The sequence below is a fragment of the Muscardinus avellanarius genome (assembly GCF_963383645.1).
Source record: "Muscardinus avellanarius genome assembly, chromosome: 4".
In the NCBI taxonomy this organism is placed as follows: domain Eukaryota; kingdom Metazoa; phylum Chordata; class Mammalia; order Rodentia; family Gliridae; genus Muscardinus; species Muscardinus avellanarius.
In genome coordinates this window covers 16,773,476-16,792,854 of record NC_137789.1, presented here as the reverse complement: position 1 = coordinate 16,792,854, position 19,379 = coordinate 16,773,476, and the positions used below count along the sequence as shown (strand labels likewise).

Below are 19,379 nucleotides of genomic sequence, written 5' to 3'. Positions count from 1 at the left end.
GCTAAGTAACATCTTATGGAAAATAGCCCCACTCCAGTCTTGATGAGTGAAGGACTTCACTCATCAAACATTTATTGAGCACCTACTACTATCTGCCAAGGACGGTTTTAGACTCTAGACCTTAGTGAGCAAGGCCACAGGTGCCCTGCTCTCCTGGAAGAGACAGGGAGCAGGGGCGAGGGAATGAAGAAAGACAGACGAGAAGTGAGCGCTCACAGTGAGGTGCTCTACAGAGAGCCGCGGGGGGCGACAGCAAGAGTCCAGGAGGCTTGTTTAGCTTGGGACCTCAGAGAAGGCTTCTCTAGAGAGATGACATTTAAACTGACATTTTAAAAAGAAAAGAAAGAGTAGGACAAGCAAGGAGCAGGAAGATGAACATTCCTGGCAGATGAGTGGAAAAGCCCAAGGACAGGAGGAGCTTGGCGCACTTCAGAAACAGCAAAGGCCAGAGTGACCTGGGCATGCAGGTGAGGGAAGACTGGCCAGGGCGGGCGGGCAGGGCGCGGCACAGGCCATGCAGCTGGGGCTCTGTCAGGAGGACACTGAGGACAGCTGGGCAGGGGGCCACAGCAGCGTTTGGACGAAGGTGTGGAGTGTAGGACAGGAGAAAGGGCTGGGCTGGGAATATGGCTCAAACCAGAGTCTGCAGAGCTTGGGAAGGGGCTGGATGCGAGGGGGAAGGAAAGGGAATAGCCAAGATGGCACCAAGGGCTTTGGCTTGGAGGGCAGCTCAGGGGCAGGGGACAGAGACGAGGAGGGCCCGAGGCAGAGCCACTGGCAGTCATAACGACTAAGCGCCACAGACCCCGGACCCGCGGCCCCTTAACATCCCCACTGCTGCCCCACTATGCATCACTGGGGTAGCGCTGACTTCGGGAAATACCCCCTCAAGCATTTCCAAGCTCTCTGCTTCCCTTTGGTGGTCGTTTTATAACAGCGAGAGAAAAGCATATTTGAGTTACCTAACGCCTATCTGCTACTTCATTCGTATGTCTGAAAATGGAACCCCCGGGCATCCCTCCTCATTGTGGCGTGTGGGCCCTCAGCTCTGCGTCTGGGTATCAGGTGTGTGTCTGAGGCCTGCGTCTCAATTAACAGCTGGCGTGTGCTTCTAACAACATACATCTATACACTGATCTGCTGGTGGCCGGGGATTGGTTCCGGGACCCCCTGCAGATACCCAAATCTACAGGTGCTTGAGACCTTATACCGAATGGTACAGTATTAGCCGGGCGTGGTGACGCACGCTTGTAATCCCAGCATTCGGGAGGCTGAGACCATAGGATCATGGTTCGCAGACAGCCGCAGCTACTTAGTGAGACCTTGTTTCAAAATAAAGAAAAAAAAATAGGGCAGGGGGTATAGCTCGGAGGTCAAATGTCCCTGGGTTCCATCCCCAGACACGCAAAAAAAAAAAAAAAAAAAAAAAGAATGGTACAGTATTTGCATGTAGCCTACATACATCCTTCCATATACTTTTTGTAGGAGGAGGTACTAGGGGTTGAATCCAGCAGTATTTTCACTCCAAGCTATACCTCCAGCCCTTTTAATTTTTTATGTTGAAACAGGATTTTTCCAAGTTGCTGAGGCTAGTCTTGAACCTGCAATTCTCCCATGACAGACACCCAAGTACTAGGACTACATGAATACACCATGCCTGGCTTTCCTGTAGACAGGCGTGGTGGCGCACGCTTGTAATCCCCGCGCTTGGGAGGCGGAGACAGGAAAATCGCGCAGGTTCCAAGCCAGCTGCGCTGGCTTAAGAGACCCTGATTCCAAATAAAAAGTATAAAATAGGTCCGGGAGTGTAGCCCAGAGGTAAAAGGGTTTCCAGGAACCCCCAATACCACCAAAAAAAGAAAAAGAAATCATCTCTAGATGCTACTACACTGTAAATGCAATACAAATAGTTGTCACATTGTATTTTTATAGGGAAAAATGACGAGACAAGTCTGTTCGCGTTCAGTACCTACACCTTTTTTTCCTGGATGTGTTTGACCTGAAGTTGGTTGACTCCATGGATATTGAACCCTGGGATATGGAAGGCCAACTGTAGAAAATAAAATGGCTGGTTTGCCTGTTTATCCATTTATAATACAAAATTTCTTTGCAAACTCATTGATTAAAAAAGACTACACTGACTTAATCCAGTTTCTTTATTATAAGGTTATTTTCTATTTTTGCCTTTAAAATATTGTAGGTCTGCCACAGCATGGTGGCACACACCTGTAATCTCAGTACTTGGGAGACTGAGGCAGTAGAATCACAGGTTCAAGGCCAACCTCAGCAACTTAGTAAGACCCTGTTCCAAATAAAAACATAAAATAGGGCTGGGGGTGTAGTTTGGAAATAGAATGTTCCTAGGTTCAATCCCCAGCACCACAAAAGAAGGGAAAAAAAGTGTGTGTATGTATATATACTATACACACACACACACACACACACACACACACATATTGCCTTAAGTTGTCTTGCCTATAAAATGGGAATCACAATGCAGTCATTCTTCATGGGTATTTTGTGGAGATCAGGTAAATAATGCACACGTAGACCTTAGCACAGCAGCTGCCATGTACATCTTCAGTAAACTTGAGGTGCTGTTTTTATTAATGAAATAATAGTTTGGGGGGAGCTCCCAGAGCCAGTACCCTAATTTTAGTATTCAAGTGAACCAGTCCAGGATTATAGAGCGGCACACTGATTTATTAAATACCTTGCATGACTTCGAACAAAACCTACAGTTGCTCTGGATCTCAGTTTCCACAAGCAAACAGGAGGCTGGGGTAGGTGACCTCAGTCTTAGAGCTTCTGTGATTCTAGGAGGTGCCGCGCATTCTTCTCTCCAGTCTTCCTTTCACCGAGCTCATCACAAAGTTTTATCTTTGGGTCAGCTACATCACTCTAAGTGATATTTATTGCCAGATATGACCTTTGGTTAGCACATTGTAGAATCCCAACGTTAATATCACTTTCTATAAATATAGACGTCGAGTGAGGAAATGTCCTGTCTCTAGAGAAGTGCAGCTATTGGAAATCGTTCTCTTTTTAGCCTCTCGGTCTGTGGCTATTACTCACAGTTGGCACTCTTCCCCGTCTGACTTCTGTTACCTTCTTTCGTGATCTCTGATGCTGGTAACCCTCTACGATTTCAAAGTTCCCCACTCGGCCTTCCCAGTGGCTGGCACTGCATTCGAGTTGTGCTTTCTTGCTTCCTCCACCTTTAGAGATTTAAAAATAGAAACTAACCAGCAAACCCACAGCCTTTCACACTGGCTAAACTCTGCTATGCACTTAATAGATTTTTCTGCTGAATTCCACAGTGTAACATTTATAGTCAGAAATCTTCCATCCGTTCAGAATAAACCCTGTAAGAAATTGACAAAGAGCTATTTTTATTTTTCCTATCAAACAGATAATCAGAAATGGAAGGCAGTCGCCCTTAGGAGAAGGCTTTGAAAAGTGACTCCCAGAGACAATAATGGCCCCTGGCCTGCGCCTTGGTTTTTCTCCTTACCTGTCCAATTTAATTGAGCCTTTGGGTTGATAAAAGGACTCTTTTAGGAGTCTGACTCTTGGCACTGTGAATGTCAAAGACAGGTCGTGGAAATCATGAAAACCCTTGGTAGGTGTGAACAATATTCCCAGAGACCACCCCACAGCACAGCAAACATACTAAAATATTGCACCTCCACATTAAATATAGTTTTATTGCTGGCAGTGTTTTAAAATATTTTTACGATTCCACTTCAGAAATAGCTTAGCTACAAATACCTGATCTATGTATAATTGGCAACTTGGTTCTCAACAAATATCTCAGCATACTTGGGGGTTTATTTATTAAGTTAAAAAATGAATCCAAAGCTGGGCGTGGTGGTATACGATTGTAATCCCAGTACTTGAGAGGCTGAGATAGGAGGATCGCTGGTTCGTGGCCAGCCTCAGCTACTTAGTGAGGCCCTTCACAAGTTAGTGAGACCCTGCTTCAAAATAAAGAATTAAAAAATAAAAAACTAGGACTGGGGTTGTAGCTCAGAGGTAGACATTTATTAATTTCAATTTTATGGTTATCCTCTTCTAAAAAAGAGATTGGTCGGGCGTGGTAGCGCACATTTGTAATCCCAGCATTCGGGAGGCTGAGACAGGAGGATCACAGTTCGGGGACAGCCTCAGCTACTTAGTGAAGCCCTCTGCAACTTAGTGAGGGCCTGTTTCAAAAATAAAGAGTAAAAACAGGGCAGGGTAGGGGTAGCTTAGAGGTCAAATGCCTCTGGGTTCCATCCCCAGACCTGCAAAAATAATATAAATAAATAAATATAAATAAATAAAAAAGAGATTGAATATCTCTTATCTGAAATGCTTGGGACTAAAAGTGTTTCAGATTTGGGATTTTTGCGTTGTCTTCTGGTTAAGCCTTCCTAATCCATAAATCGTGTTGGTACTCAGAGATTTCAGATCTTTGGATTAGGGATGCTTTCAGACATGCTTTATTTTGGGGGGAGGGTACTGGAGACTGAACCTATAGGTCTACCCCAAGTTATACTCCCAGCCTGATTTTATTTCGTATTTTGAAACAGGGTCTCACTAAGTTGCGGAGAGCCTTGCTAAATTGCCAAGGCTGGCATGGAACCTGTTATCCTCCTGTCTCAGTCTTCCAAGTACTGAGATTACAAGCCTGCACCACCATGCCCAGCTCAGACATGCTTTTAAGTCCCTGAAAGTGTGGGGACCCCAGGCATTGCACCATCGTGCCCAGTGGTTAAAAACACTCTACCTGAGCCGAGCGTGGTGGCGCAAGATTGTAATCCCAGCATTTGGGAGGCTGAGACAGGAGGATCACAGGCTTGTGGCCAGCCTCAACCACTTAGTGAGGCCCTTCCCAACTTAGTGAGACCTTGTTTCAAAATAAAGAATTAAAAATAGGGCTAAGGGTGCCAGGCATTGGCACACGCTTGTAATCCCCGCGCTTGGGAGGCGGAGACAAGAGGATCACACAGGTTCGAAGCCAGCCCCACTATCTTAAGAGACCCTGTTTCCAAATAAAAATATTAAAAAATAGGTCTGGGAGTGTAGCCCGGAGGTAGAAGGGTTTCCAGGAACCCCAGTACCACCCAAAAAAAAAAAAAAAAATTATGGCTAAGGATGCAGCTCTGAGGCAGAATGCCCCCTGGGTCCCATTCCTAGTACCACACACACAAAAAAAAAAAGCTGTACCTGGAAAGTCCTGAGCCCTGAGATCTTTCTTTTCATGTTCTTTAAGGAATGAGAGCTGGTTTGAAGGGCAGCAAGGTGGATTACAAATAGCACTGGCCTGTTAAATGAAGGGGACTCTGCCCCTACAGAAGGCAGAGTACTTGGAAGCAGAATCCCCGGCTTCCAGCCATTAAATCACTGGGTGACCCTGAATAAGAACTCCCTGGCCCTATAGCACCTTCCCAGACAGACACTCGTGGGTAGAGGCGCAAAGCCAGTCCTGTGGAACCCAAGGGTTTACTAACCATCACTGGTTTACTAACCAGTGACAAAGATTTCCCCTCCACACATCAGAAGGAAAGCAGTTGTCCTGTCTCCATTATTTTCACAAAGCAGTAACAATAAAATAAAAAGGGGGAGAGAAATGAGTATACCGCTTACAAATGATAAGTAGAGGCTGAACATCCCTTATCCAAAGTTCTTGGGATCAGAAGTGTTTTAGGTTTGAGATCTTGTTTCCCCTATTTTGGAATATTTGCATATACATGATGAGCTAACTTGAGAATGGGACCCAAATCTAATCAGAAAATGTATTTATGTTCCTTATACGCCTTATACACACAGCCTTGAGGTGATTCTATGCAATATCTGTTTCATTTGATACATGAAACAAAGTTTCACAGTGGAATTTTCCACTTGTGGCGTCATTTTAGTGCTCAGAGAGTTGTGGATTTTGGAGCATTTCAGATTTCCAGATTAGGAATGCCTGTATCCCTCCTTCAAAAAGAAGGGCTTTCATGTGACCTACTCAGTCCCACTGCCCCATCCCAAAGTGTCTTTTCTCACTGAGGGACAAGGATGAGGGAGTGAAAGGGACATTCAGGGCAGGTAGCCGGGTGCAGGCCAGCCCCGCCACGTGTCCCTCAGGCTTGAAAAGTGTGGCCGGGGAGCCTGGGGCTGCCAGGCCTGCAGGTGCCAGCAGGCGCCAGTGCTTTCATGGCAGTGCAATGTCGTTTGCCTTTTTCACTCACCTTTTTCATGAGAGAATTTTTCCAGAAGCTCCATGACGTGAGACTGTGACAGATGGGATATGTACACAGGCATCAAAGTCCAACTGTCTTCTATTAAGCCAGACACCGAAGTTACTCACAAAACTGGAAAGCGGTGCTGCGCCCCTCATTTCTTTGCTGTTATTCTGGAAAATACAGTTAACTTTTATTTTGTTAATGTTAGTACATAATAGGCTCGTTACTGTGTTTAGGTGAATTAAAAATGTATTTTTCATGCCGGGCGTGGTGGCGCGCGCTTGTAATCCCCACGCTTGGGAGGCAGAGACAGGAGGATTGTGCAGGTTCGAAGCCAGCCGCACTGGCTTAAAAGAGACCCTGTTTCCAAATTTAAAAAAAAGTATAAAGTAGGTCTGGGAGTGTAGCCCGGAAGAAGGGTTTCCAGGAACCTGAGTACCACCAAAAAAAAATGTATTTTTCAGTTCTTCCGTTTTAATGTCTAAAATGGTAAATATCAATAAATATACTATATTCCAGACAAGAGTTTTTTGGGGTCCTCAATAATATTTAAAAGTACAAAAGGGTACTACCCAGTAGTAAATGCCATTTATTGATGTTTCTTTGATCCAGGAGCCACACTGTGTGTTCTGTGTGTGTGTGTGCGTTTGTGTGTGTATGTGTGTGTGTGTGTGTGTGTGAGTCCCTTACTGGAGATTGAACCCAGGAGCATTCTACCTCCAAGCTACACTCCCAGCCCTGTTTTATTTGCAGGCCTCACTGAATTGCTGAGGCCAGTTGAAACCTGTGATCCTCCTGTCTCAGTCTCCCAAGTACTGGGATTACAGGGATGTGCCACCACACCCTACTTCTTTATTTTGAAACCAGGTTTCCTTAGGTTGCTGAGACTGGTCTTGAATCTGGAATCCTCCTGTCTCAGCCTCCCACGTACTGGGATTATAGGACTGGAGGCGCAGTCTTTTCATCTTTGAACCCAAGCTTTATCCCAAGATGCTTTCCTTGCGCTGGTTCTCTCAGCTGGAACTGGAAGATAACCAGGTCCTCTGACTCTTGACTTCTCAGCAGCATGCACTTACTGGTTAATTCTTGGAATTTGAAAACCTGTTTTTGTTTTTGTTTTTTTAATTACTCTGAGCCTCGGTTTTCTTAGCAAACCTGGGCAGAGCTGGGTGCCCTGCAGGGTTCTCTTAGGAGCAGAGGTGCTCTCATGCATCCAAGTGCCTGCACTGGGGCGAATGCTAAGGAGACCCATGAGACTTTGGGCCCTATTCCTTCCCTTCCATCCCCTCTTTGGCAGGATGCTAAACCAAGGAAGCTCACAGACCCCCCTTTTTCCTCTAGATGGTCTACAAACAGACCGAGAGGCAGAAGGAACAGAAGGAGTCGATGAAGACATGATTGTGACCCAGAGCCAGACCAACTTCATCTGCCCCATTACACAGGTATTGCTTCCTCCTCGTCTCCTGAAAGAAAAAGCAATTAACTTCACACAAAAGCAAAAAGCTTCCTGTTTGCTTTCTGATGCAATTTCACACTTGGAGCTAGGGAGGGGGGAAAGTGAGGAAGGTTAAAGAGCTTTGGAAAGAGCTCTGGGTCAATCAAACCCTGAAGGATGTGGGAGTGAAGTCACAGCCCCGGGCAAAGTAACCTTAGCGGCAGAGTCTCCTTATCTAAAACCCAGTAATCACCTAAAGCCAGAGAATGGGGAGTTAGAGCTTAGACACCCAGGAGTAGGAAAAACAGCCACTGGCCCCTGATCCTTATCCTTCCTGAAAGCCTCCTGTCTTCTTGATTACAGTTGGAAATGAAGAAGCCGGTGAAAAATAAAGTGTGCGGCCACACCTACGAAGAGGAGGCCATTGTTCGCATGATTGAGTCCAAGCACAGGAGGAAGAAAAAGGCCTGGTGAGTCTCTGCTGCAGAGAGGAAGTGGCGCTTCCCTGGCCTCCCTAAATCACCCTCGCCTCCCCAGTCTGCAGCCGTGGGAGCCGGCTTTCTGGAAAAACAACCCAGAGGGGACGATTAGTAATCTGTGCAGGAAGAAGTGATGGCACTTCAGCCACACCTTCAGAACCCAAGGAAACTGCACTGAACTGAAATTTAGCCAGGGGATAACAGGGTTTTTATGAATTTGCACTATGAAAAACATAGCCTTAGCCAGGGATGGTGATGCATGCTTGTGATCCCAGTACTGCGGAGGCTGAGACAGGATGATCACAGGTTTGCAGCCAGCCTCAGCTACTTAGTGAGGCCATCCCCAACTTAGTGAGAACCTCTTTCAATTTAAAAAAATATATATTGAAATCAGGCTGGGGGTATAGCTCAGAGGTAGAAAGCCCAGTACAGGAAAAAAATTGCCTGGAGCAGAATGAGACAGGAAGATCACAGGTTCAAGACCAGCCTCAGCTACTTAGTGAGACCTTGTTTCAAAATTAAAATCAGGCAGGAGGCATAGTTCAAAGGTAGAATGCTCTTGGATTAAATCCCGATATCATGTAAGTAATAAATATTAAAAAGTAGCTTGAGGAAAATAAAACAGAACTGTGATACTGAGTGCCCTCTTCACATGCTACGCTCACCCAAACAGGAAGAAGGCTACGGTAAGTTTCTTTTCTGCAATACAGTTCATTTGTTTTTAAAATGTGATAAAGGAAATACTCTAAGAACTCTCGTCCCATCTTTAATTAAGAGTTAGCTAGGCAGCCTTGGCGTGGTGGCGCACAATTGTAATCCCAGCATTCTGGAGGCTGAGACTGGAGGATCACGGTTCACAGACAGCCTCTATACTGACGGAGGCTGAAGCAGGAGGGTCATTAGTTCAAGGCCAGTTTGGGCAACTTAAGACCCTGTTTCAAAATAATAAATAAAAAGGGCTGGGAGCCTGGCATGGTGGCACATGCTTGTAATCCCTGTACTTGGGAGGCTGAGACAGGAGGAGTGCAAGTTCAAGGCCAGTATCAGCTACTTATGAGGCCCTCCACAACTTAATGAGACCTTGTTTCAAAATAAAGAATAAAAAATAGGACTAGGGGTGTAGCTTGGAGGTAGAATGCTCCTGGGTTCCATCCCCAGTACCACAAAAAAAGAGAAGGGCTGGGAGTGTAACTTAGTAGTAGAGCACTTCTGGGTTTAATCCCCAGAACCAAAAAAGAAAAAAAATTTTTTTTGGTCAGGGGAAGTCTCATGTATTTAATTACATTAATAACTTCTCAAAATATATCAGTAAATCCATGTGTAACCTATAAGAGATTTTTTCTTTTTCTTTTTTTCTTTCCTTTTTTTTTTGGTACTGGGGTACTGGGGATTAAATCCAGCAGTACCCTACTTCTGAGCTACACCCCCAGACCTATTTTTTTATCTTTTATTTTGGAAAGAGCATCTCATTAAGTTACAGAGAGCCTCATTAAGTAGCTGAGGCTGGCCCTCAGCCTGTGATCCTCCTGTCTCAGCCTCTCAAGTCTTGGGATTTCAAGTGTGTGCCACCACTCCTGGTGGGTTTTTTTTTATTATTATTATTATTACAAGTGTCCTGGGATCTTCTGTCTCCCGCAGCCAAAGGGCCCTGCTCTGCCCCTGTGATGGAGCGCTAGGCTCAGCTGGCTGACTGCACCTTTGTCTCTATGCTCCCATCACAGATTTGCCCAGGATGCATAGGCAGGTGTGGCCAGTTGCAGCAGGTTTCTGAGAACACTCCCTTTGATGTCCGCTTTGCTTCTGAAGGGCCAGACCTAGGGCGGGAATTGCCCACCTCCCCTGCCTAGTCTGGGCTTAGAGATAGGGTGTTTGAGACCCCAGACATCTCGTTGGTCATTTAATCAAGTCATTTACGATATTTATCCTGGAACAGTGGTGTTGCAGCCTAAGAGTTGCAAAACATAGAGTCAATACATTTTTGTCTGTTTTGAGTTTCTACCTTATAGTTCAAATGTCATATCTCTCAAATGAACCTGTCATTTTCCCCCATGAGTATAATTATCTTTGTTTTTGGACTTCCAACCCTCCGTGTGTATGTGGGGGGAGTACTGGTATAAGAACCCCGGGGCATTCAACCATTGAGCCTTTTTTTTTTTGCAGTACTTGGGGTAGAACCCAGGGGCATCCTACCTCTGAGTTACACTCTGAACCCTATCATTTAGTCTTTTTATTTTTTTGAAATAGGGTCTCATTTAGTTGCAAAGGACCTCACTAAGTAGCTGAAGCTGTCCTCGAACCGTGATCCTCCTGTCTCGCCTCCCAAATGCTGGGATTACAAGCCTGCGCCACCACGCCCAGCTTATTTTTTATTTTGAAGCAGGGTCTCACTAAATTGCTGAGACTGGTGAGGAACCTGCGATTCTCCTGTCTCAGCTTCCCAAGTACTGGGATTACAGGCATGTGCCATTTTGCCCAGCGGAAGCCCTCTTTATCTACTTTTTTCTCTGTTCCTTCTCTAACACCAAAAAAAGTCAGCATGGGCGCGACGAGTCACTCTTCCAGTTGCTTTTGTCTGCCAGCTCTTCCCTCTCACAGTTGGTGGTGCTCCCCAGAGTGGGAAGGCACTGCCACACCCTTTTTACCATAGCCCAGGACGGTGGCCGAGACTCCTGTCCACTCTTGGGTAGCCGCTTTGACTCGCTGAGTCCGTTGTTGCCCTTTCTGCATTGTACGTGATATTTACAAACATTTGCATAACACTTGTCATTTTGAACATTTTTTTTATAACTTGGGTGTCTGGCACTCTGCAGATTCTCATCGTCTAGTCTTCATGAGTAAGTCTAAGAAGTCTGGTGGTTTGCAGATGAGGGAGCATCTTTACAGGTCTTCATAGTGCGAATGGTGAAGGAGGCTCTTCTAGTGGAGAGCCTCACCCACACACCCTATTCTTGGTGGAGAGCTTCGGTGGTACTTACTGTACATTTCTGGGGAATAGAGGGACGCCATGGACAGGAGCAGGAAGGCAGCATAGGAGTCGTGTTAAATGCCAGAACCTCACTCGCTTCCTCATAGATAAGTCGAGGGTCATCGTTGGAACCGCCTTTTTGGTACATTGGTTTTTTTTTTTATTGTGCTGGGGATTGAACCTAGAGGTATTCTACCTCCAAGCTACACCCCCCAGCCCAATTTTATCTCTTATTTGAAAACAAGTTATCACTAGGTTGCTGAGAGCCTCACTAACCTGTGATCCTCCTGTCTCAGCCTCCCAAGCACCTAGATTACAAGCGTGCGCCACCATGCCCACTAGCTAAAGTACCAGGGACACAGCACAGCCCTGCAAACATGACCATCATTGTCTTCAGACTCTCCCTACCAGCACCGTGGTCCCTGCCATGCTCACCAGCATCTCGAGGCAGGGGGCATTCCAGCGCTGTGGGGAGTGACAGGAGCCGACCTGCAGCTTCGAAAGCTCAACAGGCTTTGGACGGTTTTGCAGCAGGTCATGTTACAGAGAATGTGCACGGAGGTGGAGGCAGGAGCGATGGCAGGTGCACCTGACGGCGTAGGGGGAAGAAGGCGAGAGGAAGGATGCTGCCCTATCTGATCTGGGTGTCCAGAAAGATTCATTATCCTCGACCCAAAGAAAGAGCATGAAAGAGAAGCCTTGAGAAAGGATTGTGAGCTCCAGGCACTCGTCCACACCTGTGTGAAGCTGGGAGAGTAGATTTGAGGACAGCCTTCAGCAAGTAATGAGACTCTCATCAACCCAGGGAGACCCTGTTTCAAAAATAAACACTAAGCCAGCCATGGTGGCGCACGCTTTTAATCCCGGCATTCGAGAGGCTGAGACAGGAGGATCGCGGTTCGTGGACAGCCTCAGCTACTTACTTAGTGAGGCCCTCTGCAACTCAGTTAGACCCTGTTTCAACATAATGAATAAAAAACAGGGCTGGGGTGTAGCTCAGAGGTAGAATGCCCCTGGGTCCCATCCCCAGTACCACTAAATAAATAAATAAATAAATAAACAAACAAACAAACAAACAAACAAAATAGGGCTTGGGGTGTAGCTCAGAGGCACCTGGGTTCTATCCCCCGTGCCGCCTAAAAAGAAGATTATGAGAAGCTCATGTTAAATTTGAGGTCTCAACAGTGCAGCCCTTTGGAAATGTCCAGAAGATACAGAAAATGTGAGGTTTGAAATGAGAAGGCTGAGCTAGTGTTGCTGTTTGTGAGGTTGTTGGTAAAGAAGGTCAGCCCACTCATCCGCCATCAGTGACGCGGTCTGGAGGAGACACGGTCCCCGCTGCATCCAGCCAATAGTACAGAGCCTCGGCCTGCTAGGGCCCAGTGCATTCTGCTTCCCATGAGGCAGGTTCTGAGGTATCACCCTCAGAACTGTATTTTCTTAGTCCAGGATAGCATCAGTTAGAAGAAGACCCAGACAAGCTAAGCCAGCCCCAGGAGAGAGGAGCGTGTCCTGGAGCCGGAGGCAGAGCGGGTGGGAGCGGAGGCAGGTACACACAGGGGCAGCAGGTTGGTGATCAGCACCGGGCCACTCACAGCCCGCTCCAGAGGCTTCTGATTCAGCACCACGCGATGTCCTTTCCCCTGGTGGATGTCAGTGATGCGCAGCGCCAGGTTCCTTTTGTTTAAAACTGTCTCTGACACATCAGCTTGAGAAATCTCCTGTCTGCCTCCCGACTGTTCTCCTGTGCTGTGTTGGGCTGGCCCTCCAGGTCTCTGTGTTACTGGCGGACTTCTCCAGAGGGCCCAGTCCTGGGAGGCCTCGCTCCTCCAGCTTGAGGCAGTAGAACATGGTTGAGACCTTCACCCTAACTAGGTACAGTCATAAGGACAGTTTCCTAAAATAGATCTTGATCATAAGACTTGTCCTACCAGTAAAACTGCCTTATGCTTTTCGTACTAATAAGATATTTCTAATTTTACCTTAGTTGGTTGTTTTATGTTTTGTTGAAGAACGGGAACTGGGGTATTTTGGTACAAGTGCGGGGTGTTCTATCTCTGAACTATACCCCTAGCCTTTTTTCTTTTTCTTTCTTTCTTTCTTTCTTTTCTTTCTTTCTTTCTTTTCTTGAAACAGGGGCCCTCTGAGTTGCTGAGGCTGGTTTCAAACCTGTGATTCTCCTGTCTCAGCCTCCCAAGAACTGTGATCACACATGTGCGCCACCATGCCTGCTGAATATAGCTAGGAACTGTACTCACCATAGTCATATTTCAGAGCATGTAAAGCAAAACTAAGTTGAACAGAAATGTGCGGTTCAACAGCAGAATTCATTTACCACAAGTCATTGAAAGCCTGTAATCCCGGCATTTGGGAGGCTGAGACAGGAGGATTGCAGTTCGCAGACAGCCTCAGCTACTTAGTGAGGCCCTCTGCAACTCAGTGAGACCCTTTTTCAAACAGTAAAAAAAAAAAAAAAAAAAAATAGGGCTAGCGATGTAGCTTGGAGGTGGAATGACTCTGGGTTCCACTCCCAGTACCAAAAAAAGTCATTGAACCTCTTAGCCTCGGTTTCTTCAGCTGTAAAGTAGAAGTAAACACTATCATCTGAGAACTCCAGGGATCCCAGGAGTGGTCTGGACCAGCACGTTTCTGGCAGTGGAGAAGGCCGGCCCCGAGAGCTGGCACGCTTACCTCACTGCCTGTTGGCAGGTGGCTTTACTCTCAGGGTGAGCTGCCCTGTCTCTAGGTCTGCCAGGAGTCCATCCCACGCACATTTCCAGAGGTGCCAGCAGACCTCCCTCCCGAGAGCTTATAGTTTTGAACCCTGGAATTCTCAGGACCTGGATCTAAGGACTCATGGACTCCAAATCCTGTGCTCCTGAGCTGATGCTGAGAGCATGGTTCCCCAGCCCTATATTTTATTTTGAAACAGTGTCTCGGTAGGTTGATGTCCATGCCACCCAGGAATGCTCTGCCCTGCCTGTGACCCGGGTTCGGCACCAGCCTCTCCTCCGAGGCCTGCACGTCTGGCCCCTGCAGGCGATGATGCGTGAGCTACAGGTGGGGATTGCCACACCTGTTGCTCACCAGGATGTCGTGGGGATTAAGGCCTGATGCTCCTGCGAGTTGTCTTTCTCCAGAGCAGGAGTGCCCTGATTCAGCCCCGTGGCATCGTGGCCCTTTCTTATTCTTTGCCATTTGAGCACTTGTGTGTGTTCCTTTGGGGCGGGGTGAGAAACAGTCCCTCCAGGAAGTCTCGGGGCCTCCCTCCTGCACCCCACACAGTGGGAACAGAAGCTGTGGGCAGTTCTGGAGCTGGCGCAGTAGGACCTGGAGTAGATCAAGGATTGAAGCTAGGGGCATTCTATCTCTGGGCTACACACCTAGCCCTTTTTATCTTTTTCTTTCTCTTTATTTATTTCTGAATTCTTTCTTTTTTTTTTTTGTGGTGTTTGGGATTGTACTTATGACCTCACATCTAACATATTCTAAGTCAAGCATTATACCACTGAGTTATATCCCCAACCTTTTATTTATTGATTGATTGTTTGTTTGTTTGTTTGTTTATTGGTACTGGGAATTGAATTCAGTGGCATTCTATCTCCAAGCACCCCAGCCCTGTTTTTTATTTTTTATTTTGAAACAATGTCTCACTAGGTTGATGAGAGTCTCACTACTTGCTAAGGCTGTCTTCAAACCTGCAATCCTCCTGTCTCAATCCCCGAAGTACTGGGATTACAAGTGTGTACCACCACATCTGGTTTTATTTATTATTTTTGTGGTACTGGAGATTGAGCCCAGGGGCATTCTACCTCCAAGATACATCCCCAGTCCTAGTTTTTATTCTTTATTTTGTAACAGGGTCTCACGGTGTTGCAGAGGACCTCACCAAGTTGGCTGAGGCTGGCCACCAACCTGCGATCCTCCTGTCTCAGCCTCCCAAATACTGGGGTCACAAGCGCGCACCACTACTGGCTTTTTACTTTTTTCTTAACATAGAGTCTTGCTGGATCGCTCAGGCTGACCTTGAACCCGTAGCCTCTTGTCTCCAAGGGTAGGGATTGCAGGGTGTGCCACCACCCCAGCCTCTTCTCCACTCTGGAGCCTGTATGTTTGTCATTAGGCCATCGGGCTCCCCTTGGGAGGACTGTTTGCTTCAAACCCCTGTCTCCAGGGTCCATCCTCTAAACAAGCTCAGACTCTGTGCTCAGCACAGTCCTCCCAGGGCTCCGTCCCTTGAAAGGAACTTGGGCGCCTGTGCTGCCGTCCAGTGTTGTGGTTAATTCCATTTAGACATTCTCAGAATGCCCTCCTCGCTGACTAAAGCCGCTGATGTCATCAGGAAGTCCTCAGCCTCCCTCCCCACTTCCCCGTCCCTGCTTATTCACTGTCTGGCTGGTGGAGCTAGACCGCACTCTCTGGACCAGAGGCCCGCAGCCCCGGGGATCTCAGGGTGGACGGGTCGAGGGTGGGGTCACTCCGCAACCTACGTGGAGCAGCACCTGCAGAGGCAAAAATCGCCTTTCTAAGGCCCTGAAAGTATCTGTATCCTCCTCATAATTTCACCTTCAGGGTTGGAGAAATAATCCACTTTGAGACTTCAGAATACAGGGGGATGGGCTAGGAAAAAATAAGATTTTTAAACGGATGTTGCTGAATGTGGTGGCACACACATGTAATCTCAATACTTAGGGAGGCTGAGACAGGAGGAATCACACATTCAAGACCAGACTTAGTAACTTTGAGAGACCTTCCTTGTTTCAAAATTTAAAAAATCAAATAGGGCTGAGGGTGTAGCTCATAGGTAGAACACCTCTGAGTTGGGTTCAGTTCCCAGGATCAAAAACAAAACAAAGCTGGATGTGGTGGCACAGGCTTATAATCCTAGCGCTGGGGAGGCTGAGACAGGAGGATCGCACAGGTTCGAAGCCAGCTTCCGCTACTTAGTGAGGTTCTCAGCAACTTGGTGAGAACCTGTTTCCAAATAAAATATAAAATAGGCCTGGAAGTATAGCCCAGAGGTAGAAAAGCCCCTGGGTTCCACTCTCAGTACCACAAAAATAAAAAACCTGGTGTAATATTTCTCAAGCCTTACCCTAAAGCGAGGCCAGATTGTCAGAATGATGTATGTCCAGGCCAGTCAGCCTGGACCTCTTGGCTTTGATTGCTTTTCCATAACCATGACTTAACCAACTTGCCCAACTGAACAAGGCCCATTCTTGGAGATAAATATTGTTATTTATCAATGAGATAAACTTATTACATTGATAAATGTCCTCTATTATAAAGACTCCTCTTTTTTTTAAGTCTGGTACGGGGGACCAAACCCAGGGCACTCTACCACTAAACTTCACCCCCAGCCCTTTTTACTTTGTATTTTGAGACAGGGTCTCACTAAATTGCCCAGATTGGCCTCAAACTTGCAGAAGATCCTCCTGCCTCAGCCTCCCCAGTACTGGAATGAGAGGCAGGCACCACCATAGCCAGCTTACAAAGACCCCTTGATCCAGAGACCAAGGCCAAAGAAAACTCTCTTTTTCGTCTTGTTGGGCTTCCTGCCACAAGATAATTCAGAGCTGCCAGGGCTGGCTTTGTTCCCCTGCTGCGCGGCGCCTTTTCTCCTGCGCTTGTTCTTTATCATACCTGTGCTTTTTGGAGCACTGTTGCAGACCACTGGGCAGAAACCATATACTTGTACTTCACGGTAGCCTGGTTAGAACCTGGCCCAGGACGATCCCGGAGGAGGATCAGATGGACACATGAATGCACTGGGCGTCTGCAAGATGCAGATAGAATGGAACTGGGAGATGGGAATGAACACATGGAGCCCTGAGCTCCTGTCGCCCTGTGAAATGGGGACTCTCCCCACTTTAAGTCAGGAGGCTCAGAGAGGCCAAGTGCATTGCCCGCACTCTCAGCTCACGAGCAGGTGGGGAGCCAGACCCAGGTCTGACTGCAGACAGTGGGTGCTGGAGAAGGCAGGTGACTGTGAGCCACGGCCTTGGAGGAGACCACATCTAAGCCAGGACTCAAGCTCCGCCCCTCCGGGTGACTCACGCCCTGTCTTCAGCCACAGGCAGGCTTTCCACCGTCCCAGCGCCCCCTCCGTCTCTGGGGGTAGTGGGCATTCAGAGGACACAGACAGTCAAGCTCCCTGCAGCCTGGCTTCCCACTCTCCCATCACCCAGGAGCCCTCTGCTCGCCTCCCTCCCTCCACACCCCGCCACTCACCCCCAAGGCCACCTGGTCACTAAGCAATGCCACCTCTCCATGAGAAAGCCAGCCCAGGAAGCAGCCTCTCTCCCTGTGTTGCCTGTGCCCCCAGCCCCTGGGTAGGTCCTCGCCCCGGCAGGCGCTCTGAAGAAACGAGTGGCCATACATTAGTCTGATTCTAACACATAACTCATTTCTTTTTGGGGGGTGGGGGCAGTATCAGGGATTGAACCCAGGAGTGTTCTACCTCAGAGCTACACCTACACCTGTGTGTGTGTGTGTGTGTGTGTGTGTGTGTGTGTGTGTGTGTGTGTGTGAGACTGGGGGTGGAACCGAGGGGTTTTTATTTTATATTTATTTGGAAACAGGGTCTCACTAAGTTGCTGAGAGCCTCAATAAGTAGCTGAGGCTGGCTTTGAACCTGTATGATCCTCCTATCTCAGCCTCCCAAACACTGGTATTACGAGCTTGCACCATCACACCCGGCTAACACCCCACACCTTTTTGTTTTGTGTTTTTTAAAGACAAAACAAAAAATCACTAGGATGCTGAGAGTCTCGCTAAATTGCTGGGGTTGTCCTCAAACCTGTGATCCTCCTGTCTCACCTCCCAAGTACTAGGATTACAGGCATGCACCACCATGTCTGGCTCGCTTGCTTGCTTGCTTGATTCCTTCCTTCCTTCCTTCCTTCCTTCCTTCCTTCTCCCCCTCCCTCCTTCCTTCCTTCCTTCCTTCCTTTCTCTCTCTCTCTCTCTCTTTCTATCTCTCTATCTATCTCTATCTTTCTGACGTTCCCATTTCAGGGCTTGCTTGTGAACGTGTATGCTGAGGGCATTAAAGCCAAGAGGACTGACTCAGTTAACTCTCTTTCTCCCTCACAGTTGCCCTAAGATTGGCTGCAGCCACACAGACATAAGAATGTCGGATCTCATCCAGGACGAAGCACTGAGGAGGGCAATTGAGAGCCACAACAAGAGGAGGCAGCGGCAGTCGGAGTAGAGGGCAGAGGAGGCTGGGGACACTTTCTACTGGGGCGGCCAGCGCCCGCCTCCGCCCAGCTCGCAGAGAGCGATGCTCGTCAGGGCGTTTAGGACTGGCTGCACAGCATACTTTGTTTGGGGTAAAACTTGATGATTTTAAGTGAAACCGAAAGCAGTTTTTCAAGTTGCACAATAAAAATGCAAGCACATTGCATTGTTTATTTTTACGTGTTTTATTGTTTTAAATAAAACTTTGAGTATCTCCATCCTGTCCCACAATTGTGTATCCTGATGTATAAATTGTTCCAGAGGTGCAGGTTTTTCTATTTCTCGTACTTTCGAATGATTTTTATAATTGTTTTACTGAAGAATATCTTTCAAGTGATATTTGGAATGAAAAAAAAGAAAACCAACAGAAACACCCAGTTGAAAAGCTTTCTCTGTAAGGATAGCAAATAATATCATTTGACAATATAGCAGAACCAGTTTACTTTCCGAAAGTTGCTTTGTATGATTGACAGTTGTGAGTATGTAAGTGCTGTCATTCTGAACGGCTGCGCATGCTCAGAGCAGGCTTCCCAGGGCGAGGAGAATGGCCGCCTGGCGTGGGAGCTTCGCTGGGCCTCCGGGGCCTGGTGGCCTGTGCTGCTGCTCCCCCACCTCTGCGGTGGCTGTGTTGCTGGGCCTCGGCGCTGTCCCCATGAAGTCAGGCACTAAGGAGACGCTGGCCCAGGCTGTCAGCACCCAGAGGGCGTGGGCTCGGAGCAGCGGGCTCTTGAAATGGGTGTCTTTGATTACATTTTGACTGCATGAAGAGTGCAAATCTGTTGTCTCACACAGTAACCTCCTATCAACTAGACTCTGTAATTAAACCAGGTGAAGCGCATCCTGACCCACCAGAAAACCAAGGCCGCTGCCATTTACTGAGCACTTAGTACAGACCAGGTGCAAGTCAGAGCATTTACTGTTACCTCCCGTAATCTTCACAACCGGGGCGTGAGCTACTGTTGTTATTACTCCCACTTTACAGATAAGGAAAACCAGGCACAGAGGAGTGAAGTAGCCTGGAATCAGGGAGCTTGGAAGTGGGT

General features: G+C 47.5%; 1 protein-coding gene across 1 annotated transcript in view; it reads left to right on the top strand.

The window, feature by feature from the left end:
- NSMCE2 (NSE2 (MMS21) homolog, SMC5-SMC6 complex SUMO ligase) overlaps window positions 1–18,307 on the top strand; it is a gene marked incomplete at both ends in the record, with an annotated part of 246,769 nt that extends 228,462 nt beyond the window's left edge. Inside the window, 3 exon segments of the mRNA XM_080693640.1 lie at window positions 7,557–7,657; window positions 8,014–8,120; window positions 18,190–18,307. Of these exon segments, the coding sequence (XP_080549766.1) occupies window positions 7,557–7,657; window positions 8,014–8,120; window positions 18,190–18,307 (326 nt within the window).
- Window positions 18,308–19,379: the final 1,072 nt, after the last annotated feature.